The sequence below is a fragment of the Lissotriton helveticus genome, chromosome 3_2 (genome assembly GCF_964261635.1).
Source record: "Lissotriton helveticus chromosome 3_2, aLisHel1.1, whole genome shotgun sequence".
Classification (NCBI taxonomy): Eukaryota; Metazoa; Chordata; class Amphibia; order Caudata; family Salamandridae; genus Lissotriton; species Lissotriton helveticus.
In genome coordinates this window covers 44172219-44195027 of record NC_136062.1, presented here as the reverse complement: position 1 = coordinate 44195027, position 22809 = coordinate 44172219, and the positions used below count along the sequence as shown (strand labels likewise).

General features: G+C 44.4%; 1 protein-coding gene across 4 annotated transcripts in view; it reads right to left on the bottom strand.

Annotated features, from left to right (window-relative positions):
• The window catches only part of SECISBP2L (SECIS binding protein 2 like), a 989501-nt gene that overhangs the window by 122036 nt on the left and 844656 nt on the right, over nucleotides 1-22809 (bottom strand). For all 4 annotated transcript variants that reach the window (XM_078684798.1, XM_078684797.1, XM_078684799.1 and 1 more), the window contains one exon: nucleotides 464-683. In XM_078684798.1, coding sequence (XP_078540924.1) covers nucleotides 464-683 — 220 coding nt within the window. The remainder of the gene's footprint in view (nucleotides 1-463; nucleotides 684-22809) is intronic.

Genomic DNA, 22809 nt, shown 5'->3' with positions numbered 1-22809 from the left:
GTGCGAACTACTTCACATTTAAACAATCACAAATTGAGCAGCAAAAGAATTTGTGACACAATAAAAGGCAAACTGACTTGAATGGCATGCATTAGCCAACTGTGAAAACTTCAAAAATGGAGCTATATGTGGTTTAAAGACAAACTACACAGAGAATCTTGTGAAGGACTATAGACCAAAAAGAGGGTTCTGGATGAGCGAACTGTTGCAGTATTTACGTGCAGATGGAGGGTTCCAAAATATCATATTAGTGTCAGAAAAGAAAAATGAAGTTGGATACTGGAGAAAAGAATAATAAATGTTCCATGCAAGATGAAAAGTGATACTATGTTCTCAGCCCTAAAACACAAAGATCAAGTATTGTGCTCAGGAAAAGTAGTGCGTGCGTAAATTACAGAATGCGGGCAAACTAAAAAAATTAATAGTTTGCCAACAATTACATTGAGTACACAAAATTACTTACCATATTCTTTTTCATTTACTTCAGAGATGGGCTCAGAAATAACACTGCAGAAAGAAATGGCACTTGCCGCAGAGGGATTGCGAGAATGACCCATATGATGGGGAACCTTTTTTAGGTTCTTGAGAGCTTCTTCAGCTTGTTCCTGTTCCATTGATGCAACCATATCTTTATATGCCTTTCTGGCCTCTTCCGTAAGCGATACCAATTTATTGAATAAACTCTAAACAGTAAAACAGGTTTGCATTAACAATAGCCAACTAAATAATTATTTTTTTAAATGGCACTTGTCATGTATAACATATCCAATATATACACCCAAGACAATTCAATCACCAAGTCAATTCTGGTAGGAAAAAAAAGAAGAAAAAAAGACACTCAGTAACTTCAACTCGCTTCAGGAATGCTCACCACACTGGATGAGAGCCATGCAATTTATGAATCTATGGAACAGAGCAGGGCACCATGACCAATTTCAGACTCAAAAGGAATATACAGCCAAGGAGGATACAGCCCTCTCAATCACATCATTTTGTTGTAGCTGGAAGCTACACCTACATTCTAAGTACTTTTGAAAACAAGAGTGCACAAATATCAATCAACACCCTGGCCATCATAGTGAAATTGCAACTCGGAGCAAAGCATTACTTATGGAAAGACCTATAATTGTCCCCCTAAAAACTAAGGTGGCTTTAAAATTTTGCCAGATGCCCTTCCGCCATATTTAGACTGTATGTCATGCTACACTCTAAATGACCAACTAAGGTATGTTTTTATCACCCTTGCAGCAGTAGATTCCCACAAGCTGCTTTACTTATAAGGACCTGGTAATTGCTGGTATGATGTTCCCTGTGCATATACATCCTCAGAGCAGAATGGCAAGCAACATCAAAATGGCAAGGAAGAATTAGAGATGAAGTAACTCACCTGGGTAATGAAGTACTGTACACCAGCACAACTAGAGAGTAGAGTAAACTATGCTGCAATTACAGAAACAATGCCTGGTAACTAGTGCCCTAAGTGTGCGTGAACATCACTAGCTTATAGTATGGCAGAACTATCACTGGTATCTATAAGGAAACACATGACAGAATACCAGCTTTAACTATGACACAAGCCTTTGAACTTGGAGTAAGTGGTGCAGGTTAAATTGCGAAAGCCTATTTGCAATTGTATTAGATCAACAGAACTTCAGACATTCAGTTTATGAGGTTAGACTTCAACCGGGGTTTACCATTCGGTCGGGAAGAATTATTCCATGGATTTAAATAAAAATCAGATTGCCTGAAATACTCAAAGCGAATGTAAGCAACACACTATTTTATCATATTACTTCGAAGATCCTTTTAAAAATATAAAAAAGGCTGCACAAGTAGCTCAATATTCCAATAGTCACTATTAATGTGAATGTATTTGAGCTTGTAAAGCGCACTGCTACCCGTCCGTAGGTTTCCTGGCACTGTATAACTCTGGGGAACCCGTCCTGGCTTTCCCTGTGGGATGGTCCTTGCTGGGAGTCCCCAAGGTGGAGCCAGGCATCCCCGGAATTGATGGGGCCGTTGTGGAGATTAGGCAAGCTAATGCCCAGAGTTGCCGAGTGGAACCCCTGATTAGTGTAAGCACTGAAGCGAGAATTATCGAGTCCGCTGACCCAAGTCCACGACCCTGCCACGTCGGGAATTGAACCCTGGTCCCGGGCCGACTTCTGCTCCCGGGTCTGCCGCCTCTAACCAGTGAGCCACACTACTCCACACCACTATGACAATAACAAAAACTAAGTTCCATGTAAGAAACTTTGTAAAAGTTCAAATTTGTTTTTTATTATTAAGAATGGAGAACACTAGGTTGACAATATTAACTGAAATATGACTTATGCATTGCAAAAATGGAGAAATGTCTTGCAATTTGTTTTATTCCTGTATGAGAAAGTTTGAGAGGATAAAAACATGCTTAAGAACTTTGCTCTGCGATCACACATACACATTTGTCTGAAGAAAATCAAAAATTGCTAGACTTGAGGTGCTTCATCACTGAAAAGTTATACGTTCTGGAGATAGATGCCAGTGAAGTCAATGGTATTTATAATGTGCTCTTAACTCACTGCCATGGTCAGAATCAAAGGGGCAAGAAATTTAAAGACACTATTTTCTCAAATAGCTTTGTCGTGCCTGTTGTTGCAAGCAGGACACGCTCTCTCCTAACACTTTTTTAAAACTGTTATAGCACCATTTTGTAATGCAATAGGTCTTGCATTTGCAGGAATTTAAGCTATTGACATTGTAATGCCTTTTATTTATATGTTTTTAAAATAACACATAAATAAAAAGCATTGTCATTTACAATGCCAATAGCTCAAACTCTCATAAATGCAAGACCTTTTGCATTGCAAATGCTTGTTCAGGTTTGGTGACAATCTGCTTTCCTGCGTGTAACAGGTATACTTTTCAATGTAAAATCAACAGAAGACTACCATCATTGGTACTCTCTAAAAGTTGGATGAACCGTACAGTCTTAATATCCATGCAGCATTTGAAAAGAAACATGAGTTACCACCTTGCACTCACAGTGACACAAGCCTTTAATCATGCCCAGGATTTAACGCACTCAGCTATTGGAATCCAGCAAAGCTGTGACCCGTCACAACATGTGGCAAAATTCTCAACTTTAAGGTGGGCAAGACTTTTTTGCAGCATTAGTAAAGAGTGTGCCTAAGTAATCGAGGTGTGATCCACCTATAGGTTGCACGATGGTGCATGGTGGATGGCTCTTCTGCTAACAAAGTATAAGCCTGGCTAACACAAATGTGAAAATCAAATGCCTTAGTGAAGGAATTTACTGGGCCACCCAGGTTCATGCCATTATATATAACACACACAAAGGTACTTAACCTAACCAGGATGGTCAATGGTGGTCCTCAAAGAAATGACAACCAGTGACAATTCTGTCCAACCTGGTACCCCACAATAAAAACACTGTTTTGCAGAGTTAATCTGTACATTCAAATATGCATGACAGATTCCTCATTACTGGTCCGAGGCAAAACTGTGTCATCGGTGTAACAGATCATGAAAAAACTTTTAGTATGTTAAACTGCATTGGGAGATGGTGAGAACTCTATTATACAAATATTTTTTCGGCTCGGACAATTTTTTCGGTGCCGATGAAGGTTTCAGATCTGGTTGTTTCTTCGGATCCGAAGCTTTGCCTGGCTCCGACCTTGGTTTCGGTGCCAAGGTAGTAACTGCCTGTTTCGGTGCCGATGGTTTCGATGTGGGTGTGGCAACCAATGGTGTCTTTTTCGGTGCAGGTAGTTGTGCGTCGGCACTGTGTGGAGGTCGACTCAAGCCCGAGTCGCCTGAAGGCTTTGTTGGCTTCTTAGCCGGGCCCGAAGGTGGGGCAGTAGAAGCAGTGTCTCGGTGTATACCCGAGCCTGAGGGCGAGGGCGTGACCGGAGCTTTTTGGGGTGTGTCAAGGAAGGGTCGGGGTCAACAATCTTACTTACGACCTGCTGCGCTGGAGTGATGTCCTCGACATCGGAATCTTCTGCCTCGGAGTTGCTGTCGACACCATGTTGTTCTGGGACATCAACGCCTTCCTCGAAGATGTCGTCTGGAATCGGAGCTAAAGATCTTTGAGCCATTGTTCTCCGAGCTCTTCGGTTCCGGATCGTCTTCTTGGAGCGGAAGGAGGCACAAGCAGAACAGTCTCTGGCCTCGTGCTCCGGGGAGAGGCAAAGGTTACACACCTCATGAAGGTCGGTGTGGGGAAACTTCGACCCATGTTGAGGACCCTTTTTAAATGGCGTCCTTTCCATGAGCTCGAGTCGAGGCCTAGTTGGGCCCGAAAGCCTTCGACGGCGACCGGAATCGAAGTCCTGGATGTTGATAAGTAGCGTCGATTGGAAACGCGTTCTAAACTGAATTTTTGAAGCTGGGAAGGATTGCGCGTCGATGGCAATCAGTTCCAACACGGAGTGCTGGAAACCCATCCGAGCCCGGTGGCGGAAAAAAACAATCTGGGGATGGAGCCAATGCCCATGCGCAGTATCATCCAATGGAGGAGTCACCTATCCCGTGACTTCCAAAAGCTTTTCTACAACAAAACAAACTGCAAACATCCGGACCCAATATAGGTGGCCATCTATGCATAGTGTGTAATCTGCAGCTCATGTGCCTCGAACAGTAGTTTTTCGAGGGTGAAGGATTCCCTTTCCCCCAGTAGAGGGCATTGACGCTCTATTAAGTACAACGCGAATGGAACGGCAGCTGTGCACAATGGCAGCTGTGCACTTCACACACGCAATTTTGCGCGTGATAGTAAGCTGGTCGCCAGGAAAGTAGCACTTTTCAAAGCAGCTACTAAATGTCTCGGCCAGTCTAGCGCATGCGCTGGATCAGGCAGAGACCTAAAAAGGTACTGCACCTAACAACAAACCACCGTAAGTGACATGTACCAAAAGTATCATAACCACAGGTAACCTGGCAGTAAGATAATGCCTCCTGTAAAACTGAACCCTTGCCAGCAGCAAGCACATGCAATATATATATATATATATATATATATATATACATACACACATATATACTCATTGAAAAAAAGACAGGTTTCAGGGATCTTTAAGTTAGGCTGACATTTCACTCTTACAAAAACAGAAATTCAGCAGTTATAGTTAGCTGAGCTAACTATAACTCGAGCCCCCACCATGCACTACTGATGACGTCACATATTACATCACTCATGACATGGTCAGTGACATCACCAATGACATCTCAAATTACACCACTTAGGACATCATCCAGTAACATGGTTTTTAAAAAGTTTACGAAATTATATATATATATATATATATATATATATATATATATATATATATATATATATATATATATATATATATATATATATATATATATATATATATATATTATTCCACAAATGACACAGCACTCCAGATCTGGTTGCTTATGGTATTATTTATTCATACCAAACCAAACACCAACTCAACCAACGCATTTCAGCCTCACAGGCTTTTTTCACGGTTAGTGAGTCCCTTTTTGCTTTCACTATTTGTACCCATGTCTGCCACAATGAGGCATTATGGGACTTGTAGTGATTTTAGTGAATTTAAAACCAAAACTTTATACAATTTGAACAATTCAAACATTTTCTAAATAATAATATCAAAAGGGCTATGTGTGAGCGGTTTCATTTTTGTCATTACATTGTATAATTTTGTAATTCTTACTGTTGGTCTACATTATTTGTAGTTTGTTCATTTATGGATTTATAGCGCTGTAGTTAAATGGTTTAGTACACTCTTTATATCACTAGCGCAGTATTGTTTATAGACGGTTCCAGTCATTCACTGTTATGGGTATAGTACCCTATCGGCTATGTTAAAGTCGGTTTGGCTCCTTTATTTAATCATATTTTGCTGATTATTCCAGGTGAACATAAAGTTCCTCATCAAAATTGATCCCACGGGGATGTTTCATTCGGAGTCTTATGATGTATTTGGACTCAATTTGACGCAATTTCTGAGTTCTGTTGCCCCCTCGTTCTCCCGGGGGATCATGTCGATTGCATAGTATTGCATTGATTTCCAGTTTCCGTTCTGGCATGTTGCAAGATGTTTTGCAGTTGCATACGCAAAGTTCCCATTCTTGACAGCTCGGATATGTTCCAGTATACGCTTTTTTACCATACATGTGGTGCTGCCAATATATTTCATCCCACAATTACACTCTATCACATACACGACAAATTGTGACGTGCAGGTGATGTCTTGTTCAATGTTTATGGTGTTACCATTTGGATCTTGGATGCTTTTGATGTTCTTTCCAATTTTGCACGCCTTGCACGTGTTACACTTTCTGAAGCCCTTCCGTTGTTCCAATATCCAGTTTGAAGTTTTATTCTCTTGACAATGACTATGTACAAGTACCTCTTTCAATGATCTCGCTTTCCTGTATGTCACATTTGGAAAAGTTTTGCCAATGTCCGGGTCTCCTGAAATTAAGTGCCAGTATTTCTTAATCTTTTTGGTTATCATTGTGCTCTCCTTACTGTAAGTGGTTATAAATCTAGGTGCTTGTTGCTCCTCTTGTTTATTTTCCTTTTTCTTTGGTATTAGAGTTTCATCTCTTGTTTTTCTGGCTGCTCTTTTCTTACATTTTTTCAATGTCGATTCATGGTATCCTCTAGGTTTCAGTCTTTTTGTGGTTTCTTCAATTTGGTAAGTGGCATCAGTGGCTTTTGAGCAATTTCGCTTCATTCTTATCTCCCCATATGGAATACTTTCCAGAAGTGATTTGGGGTGGAAACTGGTCCCATGCAATATGCTATTTGTAGCAGTTTCTTTTCGAAATAGTGTTGAGTGGATTTCATTGTTGTCTATATAGATCCTTGTGTCCAAGAACTCAATATCTGTGAATAACAGTGAATGACTGGAACCGTCTATAAACAATACTGCGCTAGTGATATAAATAGTGTACTAAACCATTTAACTACAGCGCTATAAATCCATAAATGAACAAACTACAAATAATGTAGACCAACAGTAAGAATTACAAAATTATACAATGTAATGACAAAAATGAAACCGCTCACACATAGTCCTTTTGATATTATTATTTAGAAAATGTTTGAATTGTTCAAATTGTATAAAGTTTTGGTTTTAAATTCACTAAAATCACTACAAGTCCCATAATGCCTCATTGTGGCAGACATTGGTACAAATAGTGAAAGCAAAAAGGGACTCCCCAACCGTGAAAAAAGCCTGTGAGGCTGAAACGCGTTGGTTGAGTTGGTGTTTGGTTTGGTATGAATAAATAATACCATAAGCAACCAGATCTGGAGTGCCGTGTCATTTGTGGAATAATTGGAATTGGTGGCCACAAACGCAGAGCACCCGCTGTGGAGCGCTAGATGGCTGATACAGGTTCCCTTTGGGAGTAATTATTCACGAGCCAGAGCGCCCGGCATCGCTGTGAGGAAGAAACACAAACGAAAAGACTCACCCAGCTGGAGGCTGAACGAAGGAGCCGGAGGGCGCTGTCGGAATTGAAGCCTTCACGGGAGGTGAGTGGCGTGTGTCCGAAAATAATAGCAGCGTTGACCGAAGCGGCAAGAGTTTGTTTTCAGAAAGGGAGCGGAGTATAAACATACGGCCGCACGGAAAACAAACCAGCGAGATCGGGTTGAAAAGAGTCTTAAAGGGGCAGGCTTTCTCCGGAGCCAAACAACACCATAAGTAATAGTGTGAGAGGAATTCAAGTCAATTACATTGATAAACGATGGAAGCACGAGCAGCTAAGCGCCAGGATAAAGCAGCAAATATGTTGAAATCGAGTGGGGCACCACAATCAGAGCAAGGAAACGCAGCCTCAAATGCAGGCAATACAACATTAAAAAGTGACTTTAACAACTTAGAGAGACTGTATAGAAAGGAAATAAACAAAAGCTGGGAAATCATAACACTGGAAAATTATTTCACTGTCAAACGCATACCCAGAGGGCTACGAATATTCACGATGCCTACACATCCAGAAACTAGAGTGGAATTATTAACTGAATGGGTAGAGAACAATTTACAATGTTCAATAAACATGATGCGAATTTTAATCAAGCATGCACAGATTGATGTGATAGAAATACCAGCAAAACTATCAGAAATTGAGGACAAATTGAAAGCTCACTCAAACCAAGATGAAATCGTGAAAATGCGGAAAGACATGGAAGTAAGATTAGAAAAATATGAGAAGGAGATAGAAGAAAGAAAAGAAAGGAAATTCCGAAGGGACGAAAGAGATTATCAGGAAGGAAGAATACTGACATTTGCAAAAATATTTGAGACACTGAAGAGAAATTTTCCATTGCAACAACTGAGGGGAACAGCTGAGAGCACGAGCGAATCAGACCTGAGTGAGGGTGAACTAACAGGGGCAAGAGGAGTAAAACAGATGTCTTTTTTAGAGGAAGTCCAGTTGATGAATCTGAACAAAACGTTATCAAGGGGAAGTGGCCGAGGAAGGGGCACGAACAGAGGCCGAGGAAGAGGAACGGCAACCAACTTACAAGCACCAGAAAGACCAGAAGAGCAAAACGTAAGAAAGCAATATGCACTGCGCAGCTCGAAGAAGTAAACACAAACTTAAGGCGCGCATAAGGCAAGCTCGTCTGCGCTCGTCCGCGATCAGGACGCGACCGGGGCCGGTCCCCCTGTCCGACATATCTGCCACAACACCGCAGCATACACACGGAATGACCTGCTGCTTTTAAGACCTCTCCCTTGCGCGACCCTCCCTTGCTCTCCCATGGATAGCCAAGCTCGTAATTATGTTTGCACAGTGTGTCACTTCTCCTTCTCACCCTCAACTCCCTCAACTCGACGATCTTGTCTTCCCATTCCGACCTCTATCCCGGTTGTTTACCCCTCCTTAACTCTCAGATCGGCGCTTATCAATTGCAGGTCGTTGCCCAAACATGCCTTTGATATCTGGCAGTCCCTCCGAGATAACAACTGGGATTTGCTCTTCCTACCAGAAACGTGGCTGAATGACACCACAAACCCCGCCATTTCCCTCGCTTTGCCAGATGGCTATAGTATCAGCTGCGCCAACAGACCCTTCGGAAAAACAGGAGGGGGTGTTGCTTTAATCTTTAAATCTACCTTGGCAGTTACCTTCCCCCCGTTCGACCGAATCGACTGTATAGAGGGCCTGCCTTTTTGCATCCAAACTTCTCCAACCTCCTCCTGTTCAGGAATACTCATTTACCGTCCCCCCACTCCAATTTGTCACATTTATCGGCCCTGATGGACTATGTTATTCAGTTTAGCACTCGGTACGCCAATTTTACCGCCTTAGGAGATTTTAATCTCCATATTGACAATGAATCCTGCCTGCATAGCAGTCATTTCATTTCTACGCTTGCGGCCTGTAATCTAGTACAACTCATAACCTCACCTACGCACAATGCGGGTCACATTCTTGACCTAATCTGTTCTAACCTCCCCTCCATTCGAACGGCACCCCCTGTGCCGGTAACTTGGTCGGACCACTTCTTTATCTCATTTGAGATTGATATCCCTTGTTTAATCCGACCTATCATCAACCCTAAATCCTCAGGCAGAAACTGGAGCCGCATCACCCTGGATGCGCTCCAAAAACACCTCAATAATACTCAACCACGTTCGTCGTCCGACCCTGATCTAGCCATTAACTATCTGGACACCTGGATTGGTCAGGCCTTAGATGTCCTGGCCCCCATCAAATCCATTAAAACTTACAGGGCGGTACCATCAGCCCCCTGGTATTCCGACGAACTTGGGCAGAAAAAGTCCTCTTGCAAATCTCTTGAGCGCCTCTGGAGACAGAACTATTCCCCAGACCGCAAAATCTCCTATAAAGTTGCCCTTAAAGAATATCGGAGAATGATCGAGAGGCACAAACGGGACTTTCTGGCCTCCAGAATTAAACTTGCTAGCAACGGCGCCAGGGAGATTTTTAACATTGTGAGATCTTTTACTGACCCCACTCCGCTCCTCCGATCCCAACCTGTCTCACAAGCGTTATGTAACAAACTCTCCCAATTTTTTGAGGACAAAATTGAGACCATTTACTCATCCTTTCCCCCCCTCTGATCGTGAGGGAGGCACTGAGAAGCTCATTCCCCCTGTACCGCCTCCATTTTCCATGTGTGAATTTGCCGCAATATCGGAAGCTGACTCCTTGACAGAGCTGTCTAAATGCAAATCAGGCTCCCCCAACGACCCCTGGCCTGCCAAGGAATACAAAAAACTAGCTCCCCTACTTAACCCACATCTCAATCTCATTTGGAATGACTCCCTCAGAGCAGGATGTTTCCCTTCTAAATGGAAACATGCCTCCTTTGTCCCCATTTTGAAGAAACCCAGCCTCGACCCCGACCTTCCCAGTAACTATAGGCCTATTTCCCTTTTGCCTGCCCCGGCCAAGGTCTTGGAAAAGTTGGTCCACTCTCAACTGGCGACCTTCATTGAGTCCAATGGGCTTCTCCATGACTCCCAGCACGGCTTTAGGTCGGGCCACAGCACGGAGTCGGCCCTTATTGAAATGGCCGACTCTGTGAGGTGGACGCTTGACCAAGGGTCGAGGGCGGTGTTAGTGCTGCTGGATCTTTCAGCAGCATTTGACACCGTCTCCCATAAGATCCTGCTGAGAAGGTTGGAGGACTTGGGACTGGGGGGCACTGTTCTGAAGTGGTTGTCTTCCTATCTGTCTGACCGTACACAGCAAGTTTTCATCCCTCCCTTTACTTCCACTGCCAGACCGCTCAGATGGGGAGTCCCACAGGGTTCTTCCCTTAGCCCGCTTTTGTTTAACGTTTATTTTACCCCCTTGGCTAAACTGATCGCCCAGACTGGAATTAAGTCCATATCCTATGCTGATGACATTCAGCTACTTTTCACGTTTGACACCCCTTGTGCTTCTGCCTTCGAGCCATTGAAATCCTGCCTTAGAGACATTTCCAACTGGATGGACGCTAATTCCCTCCGTCTCAACGCAGGCAAAACGGAGATCCTGTTCTTCAAATCTCCTTCTCCCCTTGACTCCAGTCTGTGGTGGCCCTTAGACCTGTGTCAAGCCCCCACTCCTAAAGACTCTGTGAGAAATCTAGGAGTACGCTGGGATAACAATCTCAGCTTTAACACCCAGGTACAGACCGTAGCTGCCTCTTGCTTTGCTAAAATTAGAATAATCAAACGGCTTATTAACTATCTGCCAGAGGACTGCCGTAAGACTGTGATCCAGGCACTAATCATTTCCCATCTTGATTATGCCAATGCCCTTTACCTTGGTATCACAGCCGGCCTGTGTCACAAACTACAGACGGTCCAAAATGCCGCTGCTCGGCTGGTGGAGAGAATCCCCGCCAGACACCACATCTCTCCACATCTTCGTAAACTTCACTGGCTACCCATTGCGAAAAGGTGTGTCTTCAAGGCAATGACGCTGGCCTTCCGTGCATCTAAAGGCACTGGGTCCGCCCATCTGAAGACCACCCTGCGCCCTTACGCTAAATCCAGGCTACTACGCTCCAATGCCCTTTCACTGCTGGAAACTCCCCGCTTTAAACGTTCCCGAGCAGGTGGCAAAACCTTTGCGGTTTGCGCCTCTCAGCACTGGAACCAACTCCCCCTAGCCCTTCGCTCTTCCCAAACAGAACCCGCATTTCGTAAATCCCTGAAAACCCTTCTCTTTTCTTCTTAGTCTGGTTACCTTACTGATTCCTCCTGATGTCAGAGCCTTTTTGCTAGCGCCGGGATGCCCCGTTGGGGCCGCTGCGTGCTTTATAAAATACACAAATAAATAAATAAATAAATAAATCGTGAACCTATCCAAATATGTTTTATCAACAGAAGAAACCTCACTACTAAATAAAGGACTATCCTTTTGCCCGGAGAGTCACTACAATCACACGGAAGTGAGAATTGATTTCTATAAATATATTCGGAAACTAAAACTGACTAAAATACATGCAAACAAAAAACAACAAAAAAATCTAGAAGCAGCTACACAAGAAATAACTAATGTGCCAGCGATCACCATCGATCAGGTCCCGGATCTCAGGAATACATTTGAACTAATGTACAATTTGGAAGATGAGAATTTCACAGACACTCAAATGCTGAACACAATGGAAATCCAATCGGATAACGGAGTTGAGAGTGGGTTGAAACGCAAATCCAAATTCTGCCCAACGCTATCTCCTGGAAACAGATTTGATCTTTTTTCCAGACGCAGTGATTGAAGAATTGGAGAAAATGCCAAAAAAACGTGATCTATCTGGAAGAGAAAATCTAACTAAAAACGAGAGAAAAGCCATGGTAAAACTAATGGAAAATGACAAAGTGACAATAAAACCAGCGGACAAGGGGGGAAATATAGTTTTAATGGACACAGTTGATTACAAAAATGAAGCAATGAGACAACTGAATGATACGAATAACTATCAGAGGTTGAAACATAATCCAATTAACAAAATGGTGTTGGAATTGACTAAAAACTTAAGAGCATGGCAGCAGCAAGGACTACTAAGTGATGAAGAGGTCACATTTCTAACGAAGGAATTTCCACCAACTCCGACCATATATTTCTTACCCAAGATACACAAAACACTGGACAATCCGCCGGGGAGACCAATTGTCTCTTCATGTAATTCCATATATGAGAATCTCTCGATTTACATTGATCAATTTTTATCTCCAATAGCCCAGAGCATGAGTTCCTATATAAAAGACACTGGGGACTTTCTTAGAATCCTTTCTGGCATTACATGGGAGGAAGACCTGCTACTTGTGACAATAGACGCAGTGTCCCTGTACACGTCAATAAAGCACGAAGTAGGCCTGGAGGCATGCAACTTTTTTCTAAAACAAAGAAGTATTGGAGAAAGGAAACATTCTGAGATGTTGATAAGAATGATTGAGATCTGTCTAGCAAACAATGTGTTCACATTCAACAAAGAATTGTTTAAACAATGTTGTGGAACGGCAATGGGCACATAATTCTCCCCAAATTTTGCAAACATCACCATGGGTTGGTGGGAAAAAGAATGGGCCTGGAGCATTGACAATCAAGAGGATTTAGATCGAATAGTACTTTGGGTGAGATTCATCGATGATCTCTTTTTAATATGGAGAGGCACAGAAGAACAATTCGATGAATATTTTACAAAATTGAATGCAAATGGAATAGGTCTCTCATTTACTAGCACCAGGAGCAAAACAGATATTGAGTTCTTGGACACAAGGATCTATATAGACAACAATGAAATCCACTCAACACTATTTCGAAAAGAAACTGCTACAAATAGCATATTGCATGGGACCAGTTTCCACCCCAAATCACTTCTGGAAAGTATTCCATATGGGGAGATGATAAGAATGAGGCGAAATTGCTCAAAAGCCACTGATGCCACTTACCAAATTAAAGAAACCACAAAAAGACTGAAAGCTAGAGGATACCATGAATCGACATTGAAAAAATGTAAGAAAAGAGCAGCCAGAAAAACAAGAGATGAAACTCTAATACCAAAGAAAAAGGAAAATAAACAAGAGGAGCAACAAGCACCTAGATTTATAAACACTTACAGTAAGGAGAGCACAATGATAACCAAAAAGATTAAGAAATACTGGCACTTAATTTCAGGAGACCCGGACATTGGCAAAACTTTGGGCTCCTATCCAAATGTGACATACAGGCAAGCGAGATCATTGAAAGATGTACTTGTACATAGTCATTTTCAAGAGAATAAAACTTCAAACTGGCTATTGGAACAACGGAAGGGCTTCAGAAAGTGTAACACGTGCAAGGCGTGCAAAATTGGAAAGAACATCAAAAGCATCCAAGATCCAAATGGTAACACCATAAACATTGAACAAGACATCACCTGCACGTCACAATTTGTCGTGTATATGATAGAGTGTAATTGTGGGATGAAATATATTGGCAGCACCACATGTATGGTAAAAAAGCGTATACTGGAACATATCCGAGCTGTCATGAATGGGAACTTTGCGTATGCAACTGCAAAACATCTTGCAACATGCCAGAAAGGAAACTGGAAATCAATGCAATACTATGCAATCGACATGATCCCCCCGGGAGAACGAGGGGCCAACAGAACTCAGAAATTGCGTCAAATTGAGTCCAAATACATCATAAGACTCAGAACGAAACATCCCCGTGGGATCAATTTTGATGAGGAACTTTATGTTAACCTGGAATAATCAGCAAAATATGATTAAATAAAGGAGCCAAACAGACTTCAACATAGCCGATAGGGTACTATACCCATAACAGTGAATGACTGGAACCGTCTATAAACAATACTGCGCTAGTGATATAAATAGTGTACTAAACCATTTAACTACAGCGCTATAAATCCATAAATGAACAAACTACAAATAATGTAGACCAACAGTAAGAATTACAAAATTATACAATGTAATGACAAAAATGAAACCGCTCACACATAGTCCTTGTGATATTATTATTTAGAAAATGTTTGAATTGTTCAAATTGTATAAAGTTTTGGTTTTAAATTCACTAAAATCACTACAAGTCCCATAATGCCTCATTGTGGCAGACATGGGTACAAATAATGAAAGCAAAAAGGGACTCACTAACCGTGAAAAAAGCCTGTGAGGCTGAAACGCGTTGGTGTTTGGTTTGGTATGAATAAATAATACCATAAGCAACCAGATCTGGAGTGCCGTGTCATTTGTGGAATAATTGGAATTGGTGGCCAGGATCCGGCCACAAACGCAGAGCACCCGCTGTGGAGCGCTAGATGGCTGATACAGGGTCCCTTTGGGAGTAAATATATATATATATATATATATATATATATATATATATACGCCAAGGTGTATTGAAGAATGAGTGGGTGTATGAGGATCTGATGGATAATTTAGTGTGTGCATGACTGACTGTATAAGTAAGTGATTAAACGTGTTTTAGTGAATGCATGGGTGAAAGACTAGACTGTGTGAATGTCTGTATCAGTCTGTCAGTTGGTGTGTAAGTGGCTGTACGAGTTGGTGAGTGCAGGAGAGTAGGATCTGCTTACTGTGGTTACCCCCCCACTTGTTGCTGGTGTTTCACAGTTTTTCGGCTTTAGTCTGGCTGGGGCCCTGCTATCCAGGACCCCAGCCTCTATAAATTCCTCTCTAAATTGATTGCATGTACTTTAGGTACACTCCTGTTTGGTTACTGAGGTACCCTTGTGGTCCCTAGTATATGGTACACCAGGTACTCCGGGTATAGGTAACCCAGAGGCCTACCAGGGGCTGCAGCATGTATTATGCCACCCCTGGGAAGCCTTCCAAAATGACACCACAGGACTGCTACTGCAGCCTGGGTAAGGTGGTGCATGCATCCCTTACTAAGAAGTAGGTTACCTATATCTAACTTTAAATCACTGCACATAGAAACCTATCAGTCACCCCTATGGCAGGCCTTATCAATCCTGAAGGCAGGGTGCTTGGTTTCGTGTGAGAGGGCGCCCATGCATGAGCAGGACCCCACTGCAGCCTTCGGAATCTATTCTCTGGGGCTGTTCTGTGATGCAGCCAGACCATATACTCTTAAGTGCATTATAACCACGCGGTAAATGCTAACTTTGGAATGGCTGCATGGAAACATGTTGTGTTTGGTGTCAAACACTTTTGAATTGTACCCCCCGTGAGAGTCCTGACAGCGGGGGTAGAATACACCCTTCTAGAGGGAGAGACATGTACACACCGGTATACCTGGTACCAGTTTAAAAGAGCCCTGGCATCACAAAATGGATGCTGCAGCCACAGACACGAGTCTGGCCTCCTGCTGCTGACCGAAACTCCGGCAGGGGAGGCCTGGACAATAGGTTTCATGTCACAGAGAGGTGTAACCACCTCCCAGACAGGCTTTAGTGTATTGGGGCTGGTTGGGTGCACTCTCAGAGTGCTTTGAAGTTTGCATTGGGGGCACATTTGGTGTCCCTGTGCATAGTCCAGTTCAAACCGGTTGCAGGGGCTACCAGCGAAACTGGACAAAGGAAATGGGTGTAGCCACCCCTCTTTCCAGACCCTCCCATAGGTGTGTCCCCAGAGTATGTCCAACCCCTTTCTTTAGTACAAGTAAGGAACCACTGGCAACAGGACTTTAGATTACACCTGGACAAAACTCTGAAACTGAATCCCGGAACTTCGACGCTCTACTAAAGACTAGAGGATGGAGTCACTCCTTGACTCCTTGAAGTCAAGGAGTGACTCCCCTGCTTGGCAGGCACCAACGCAGCATCTTGCCAGTCTGCATCTCCAAAGCTCCCACCACACTCCGAAGTATTTGCAACACCGGAAGAGGATTTCCAGACTTCTCAGAGGCCGAACCGAGTCCCCCGCAAAGCGGAGACCTGCAGCCCTCGTGAGTGACGTGGAACCGGAACTCCTGGACACCGTGCACATTTGCTAGTTCATTGACTTCTCGACGTCTCTTGAAGTTGTGCTTTGGGTTACTTGTAGCCCAAGCCCTGAGCACCATCTGCTCCGAAGATTGTGGGCCTCCACTCCACAAGTGTTCCGTGAGCCTGCTTCTTGCATTTCAGCTTGAGGCTCATTCGCGATCCCTGGTCCGTCGACTGGTGGGTCCCTGTGAAGTCAACTCTGATTTTCTTTGGGCTACCCTGGTTGCTCCAGACGTGCCCTGACTCCCCACCGCGTGGTAAGTCCCTCGGACCTTGCTGGTCCACACCAAAGCATTTCTTTGATTCCTGCGTGGGTTGCTGTTGCCAAGGCTTGTTGGGTCCAATCCGGGCACCGACACCGCAGAACTCTACATCCTTCGTGGGACAGGTTGATTCCAGAACCTGGTCATTGTCGACGCCTCCTGGTCCTCGTGGCTGAAGAGTCAAGCTTCACCTTCTTCACCTGAAATCACCCAACATCGGTGTTCATTCGACTATCGTGCCACTGGTCACTGGCTAGTGACCCAGACTCTGTCCCCCCTGCTTTCAGGTTCTTCTCATCTTCGATCCAGGCTTGGATCACACCGGACACTTTCCACTTCTTCGGCAGCAGCACTTTGCAGCAGATCGCCATAGAAAACAACGACGATTCCCGACACCAAAAGACACCTATGCACTCAGCTTCCCTGGGTGAGGTAACTCGAGTACTCCGGTGCTCCTGTGGGTGTTGGCCCTAGAACCCCTCAAGTCTAAAGGGGTTTGCTCAAAGTCCTCTCCTAAGTGTCCTTTATCTTTAAATTTCCAACTGCGACTTTCCCCATAGAAGTTAATGGTGATCCGCTGCTGTGTTTAGACACTGCACGCGTCCCCTGTGGGTCCCCTGTGTCACTACCTTGTGTGGTTCCTTGTGGCCCCAGTACTTCTACAGGCTCTAGGCCTTGTGTCTAGTCAAGTCGTGGTTCTTATACCACGTTCTTAATATATGGTTTGGTACGCCCCTAGGGCTCAACGTATATTGTGCTAATTTCCTGTGTGCTATTAAGTTTTCTGTATGTACTTTTGCCTCTAGCCTCATAAAGAGACTAGTGGGATGTGTTTAGAATAAATACATATATTTTATATATATACCTGGTGTGATTCTCCTTTCATTTGGTCATTCACGAGATTATAGACTGGTAAAACAAGCTGCTTTACATTCTTCCAAGACTTAGCCGAAAGGCTGCTCTCCATAGCTACCACTAGGATAGCTTTCAATAAAGGTTGTTTTTAACCTACCATCAATCAGGGTCGTTTGGATTGGTAAAAGGTGCCCACTAGAGTAGTGGACAGCATATGCCAGGCCAACTTCTCACAATGAGGAGCTACATGAGTGTCTATATGGGTTAATGATTGGTTGTCTGAGTACCTGTATGGGTGCCTGACTGTCTGTAGGGGTGGGTGACTCCCTGCATGGATGTGTGAGTGGGTGATTCAATGTGTGTATGGGCACATGAGTGCATCTGCAAGGGGCTATATGGGTGAATGAGTGTGTGTATGGCTGTGTGGGTGAGTAAATGGATGTTTCAGTAGTATATGTGTAAGTACATATGTGAAAGTCAGTATATGTGAGTGCTGGAGTATGTAAGTGACTAAATGTGAGAGTGAGTGATTGTGAGAGTGGCTGTATGGATGTCAGGGATGTGGAATTACTATAGCCAGACGCCCAGGAAATATTGTTTGGGGTCAAGGGCAACAAGTTTTAATGTGCATTTTGTCCTTGGGACAAGCAGGCCCAACCCCCTGCAGCACAAACCCTTTGGCTGCCAGTTTGCAGTACCACATTAAGGATCAGGGAGGGGCACCGCCTGCAGTTAAGTTAATATTTGTGTGCATATGTTAATGCTGTTCAAACTTGTATTTATGGTTCATTAATTGAGAGCCTTTATTATTAGGCTGAGCGCTCTCAGTAAATGTAAGTTCTGACTGCACTACTGACAGAGGTTCCAGTATAAAAATGTGGACACACGGTTTCAAAGCTTAGCAATATGAGGCTATGCATAATGCTCCCAGAATGCTCTCTCATTAGATACAAATATTTGCAGAAGCTTGAAAGCAAGATTAAGGATTCTTTGCTTTCAATATAAAATGTTCCTAAAAAATGAAAGTAGGAAAAACTTTTTGGGCCAAACTACTGTAAAATTTCAGTTACCATTTCTTTGCAGCATCATTTAGTAAAATGTGTTGATGCATGCTAGTATTTCCCCAAAATATTCATATTAGAAAATCAGTGTAACCAGTTTCAATAAGATTTTGGGTCACATAAAAATAAACAAGCATAAATAAAAAGCCAGTAGGTCTGAAATGGTGGCAAGCTTTTTAGTTTTGGCAATGCGTGACTTGTTTTGCCATAGTTTTTGTAAAACCTTATGATTGTGAGAGCTGCCGGACCCTCATCATTATAACAAACATTGGCAAAAGCAAAAATTGTTTTTGGTCTCAAAAAAGCACACAATGCCACATCCGTTACTAGCACTGAACAAAACTACTTTGTGTGCCGATATGCTCCTTGTGAAAGAGTAGAACGCTGTCACTCACCGTGAAGCCAGCCGATACAGAGAGAGTTTTAATAAACACAAATGGTCATGGTTCACGCCAGACCAAACTAGGGGCCCAATAATTACAGAAAATCTCAAACGGGCACCCTTGGTATATGTCCTTGCATTAAGGGCAGCTGTATGGCTTTCATGAATTTACAAGAATTTACAGCAGCAGGGCAAGAAATAGTACTCCTAGAAAATATTTGTGAACTGCATTTTAGAATGAACAAATATGCATGTGTAGATTTGCTCATGCGAAAACCCGAGTGTTTGCTAGTTTATTTCCCCTTCAACCACTTTTTTCCCAACTCTGTAAGAAGGTTTACGTCATTGTCAGGAGTAAATTTCCAACATTTCTCAGCATTGGAAAAGATTAGGGAAGAGTTGTTGAAAACCCTTAAAACATGCAAGTTAGCAGGTTTGCACAGACTCAGAAGGACATTCCAACCCTGGGACTATTGTTTACCCCTACCTTCAGTCCCAGTATGTAGATCTGTGAAAACGTAGTAAACAAGCATTTACAATGCAACGGTCTCGCCTTTGAATAAGTTAGAGCTATTGGCATTGTAAATGACAATTTTTGTATTTATGTGTTGGTTTTGAAAACAGATAAATAAATGGCATTGTCATTTACAATGCCAATAGCTTAATCTCTCGCAAATGTGAGACCTATTACATTTGCACCCACACACACAGAGCCAAACACACACAGCCACACACACACACGGATGTGGTGGTAGTGGATCTGGTGGATGTGGTGGTGGTGGATGGGGTGGATGTGGTGGAGGATGTGGTGTTTTTTCATCCCACTCAAAGCCCTGCATTCACCCATTCATTCACTGCCACAGAAGTGGACACATTCGCCTAATATGGGAAATACTACTTGAAGCACCTTATTTAGCCTAATCAGTTTGCAATCAGCAGCAGAAAACGCGGAGCGCTTTGGAAAGTCACACCTAGTCAACGAAATGTGACTTCATACCGATGGAACACTTTGCGCTGCACATACGCAAACAACATTCAGTCATATTATATACATGACAGAGTTTGCATTGTGTGGCAAAGCAGATACAGGATATTGTCTAGGTACAATTCAGTTAGCGTATAGCACTTATTACTAAAGTAGGCAGACGTTAGCCTTTGTGAGAAGCATAGCAAAATAAAAATAAAAAAAACAGATCAAGTCAAGGACGCAAACGGCAACATGCTATTATTTATTTACTCGGATGATTTGCATCAAAATGTAACTTGTGAGCACGTTTCTCTAACTCTCCAATAAGCCCATTACAACACTTTGCACAAATGAGATTGAATTGCTCACACAGTTACGATTTGCATACGTTCAAAAGAGTTCTCTGATCTTGTTTACTGCTTGCAAAAGGACCAGCCATGCGAAGGAGACTCATCCATTAGCCTCCCTGATCAGACGAAAATAGTTATTTAAAGGCAGTAAATTCAGGAATGCACGGATGAGATCAGGTGATGAAGGCAAACATGCCTTAACAGGATAACAGAGCAACACAGGCTCGAGTATGGGAGTCACATTCTGACTCATCGGGTGGGGGGTGAGATTATGGGAATGCAGAGTGCAGCGGACCGTTGGTGCAGGGAGGTGGGGGGGAGGGGTCAAGACAGTGCTGGACATGGAGAGTGGGTGGTTGGCTCGCAGTACTGCCACATATTTCACACGTACTCGGTTTTGCTGGTAAAGTTACTAGGTTATTATTAACATTTTAAAACAAGTAAACCCACAAGCCAACACTGACACATGCAGAAGGAAACAAACACATATATCTATGCACACACAGACAGGCACACACATACTCATGCAAGCAAGCAAACACACACATGCGTGCACGCACTCACTCGTGCAAGCACACACAGAAGCAAACACTGACACATGTAGAAGGAAACATGCACTTCTACTTTATGCACACACAGACAAGCACACATCCATTCACATATATACCCACATTTGATTAGGGCCTTCAAAACACACACAAGCGTGCACCTACCCGCACACACACGTACGCACCCCCCGCCTACCCCACACACAGATCCCCCTTCCCCCACTCACGGAAGCACACAGACAGACGAGGGCAGGGTGGACAGTCATATAGAGCCCAGAGACCCAGACGAATCTGCTCAACATGTGCGTTGATGGGAGGGGGCTCTCAGCAGCGTGGTGGTGCCGAAGGAGGGGTAAAGGGGGGGAATATGCCAGGTTCACCCCTCCCCGAGTCTGCTGCCAGAGATGCACAGAGGGGCTGGGAGCGCAGTGAAGGGCCTCTCAGAGACGCCATAGCAACGCGGCCTGATCCAGCAGGAGAAAGGGCAGGGATGAGAGGGTGGGGGCCCTCTCTGCCACCGCACTCTCCATCTTGAGGCCCCCCCTCTCAATACTTTACCATCACCAGTGATACCCCAGTGCATGTGTGGAGTGTGTGGCTCCTGTGCCGGCCCTACAAGGTAATGAGCAGCACAGACCGCCCTGTGACTGGTGTGGAGGAACCTGAGGGAGGAGTGGGGGGTGGGGTGGCTGGCAGGGGTGTGAGCCAGGCTGGTTGTGCTCAGAAGAACAGGGAAGGCTGCAAGAGGGTGGGTGCGAGAGGGGTGGTGTAGGACAAAGATATGAAGAGAACATTGCGGATGGGAGTGAAATGAAACAAAACACTTACCGTCGTCCCGAGTTTCTAAATGTAATGTTAGCAGACAAAGACAACGCGTGATGGGGCCAAGGCAAGTGAAGGAAAAAATCCAACGAGCGGGCCATGCTCGTGAATCACTAATCACAGGAAGATCCGAAGTCAGGCTGCATTATTAATGCCCATCCTGCCTGCGCTTCCCGCGGTGCGTCTTGCTGAGAGCACTCATTTCTGACTGAAAAAAACACTGCTGGGCAGGCTAATGGCAATAACTTGAGACCCTAGGCCGAGCCGGGTGTGCGTGAGAGGCACCAGCTCAGACAGACAGGCCTCGACCCATCCATGACTCCCGCTCTCGGTAATGATTCCTTAGCCTGTCAGCTGTCGGTAATGGCCGGGGTGGAAGAGTTGTCGGGCTGGCTCTTACTGAGCGCGCATGTTAACGAGCCGAGTCTATGTAACAGAGAGCAATTTGTGCCGTAATGTCAGACTTGTGCCTGTGCAACATGAGTCCTTGCCGTTCAGAGTCAATGAAGGAAGCAATAACAAGCCCGGGAATGCGGTCTGAAGGCATTGTGATTTCTAATACATGCCCAACCACAGAGCTGGACTGGTGCGTGCACACGCCCACTAAGATAAGACGAGAGAACAATCACCGCCGCAGCCCGGAGGAAAACACCGGAAGCAGATGTCCGGCCCGCCGCCTGGTTGTGGGCGGGGCCGGGAAGAGGTGGGTCCGCTCCGACTGCCTTGCGGAAGCTTTGCCTGTTGTCCTCCGGTCTCCCGAGTCGTGAGGGAGACCGGAGATGCCGTGCCAGCCATGGCGGGGGGGCCCCGTGCAGAATAGGGAGCCCCCGCGCAGAATAGGGAGCCCCCGCTGGAGAAGGAGAGACGCCAGCCGACCCGGTGAGTCCCGAATAGAGAGGAGGGGCGTGAGGCCTCATGTATGCGGCGGCCGGGGGCGCTTCTATGTATGCGGGGGGGGGGTGCGCGCGCGTGTCTTTGTGTGTGTGTGTGGGCCTTCCTGCCTGCGTGTGCATGTGTGTGTCTGTGGCAGAGGACATGCACGTGCCGGGCTGGGCGTGCGCGCTCATGAGGTCAAATCTCCGGCAGGAGAAGCTCGTGACTGTCTGCTGTC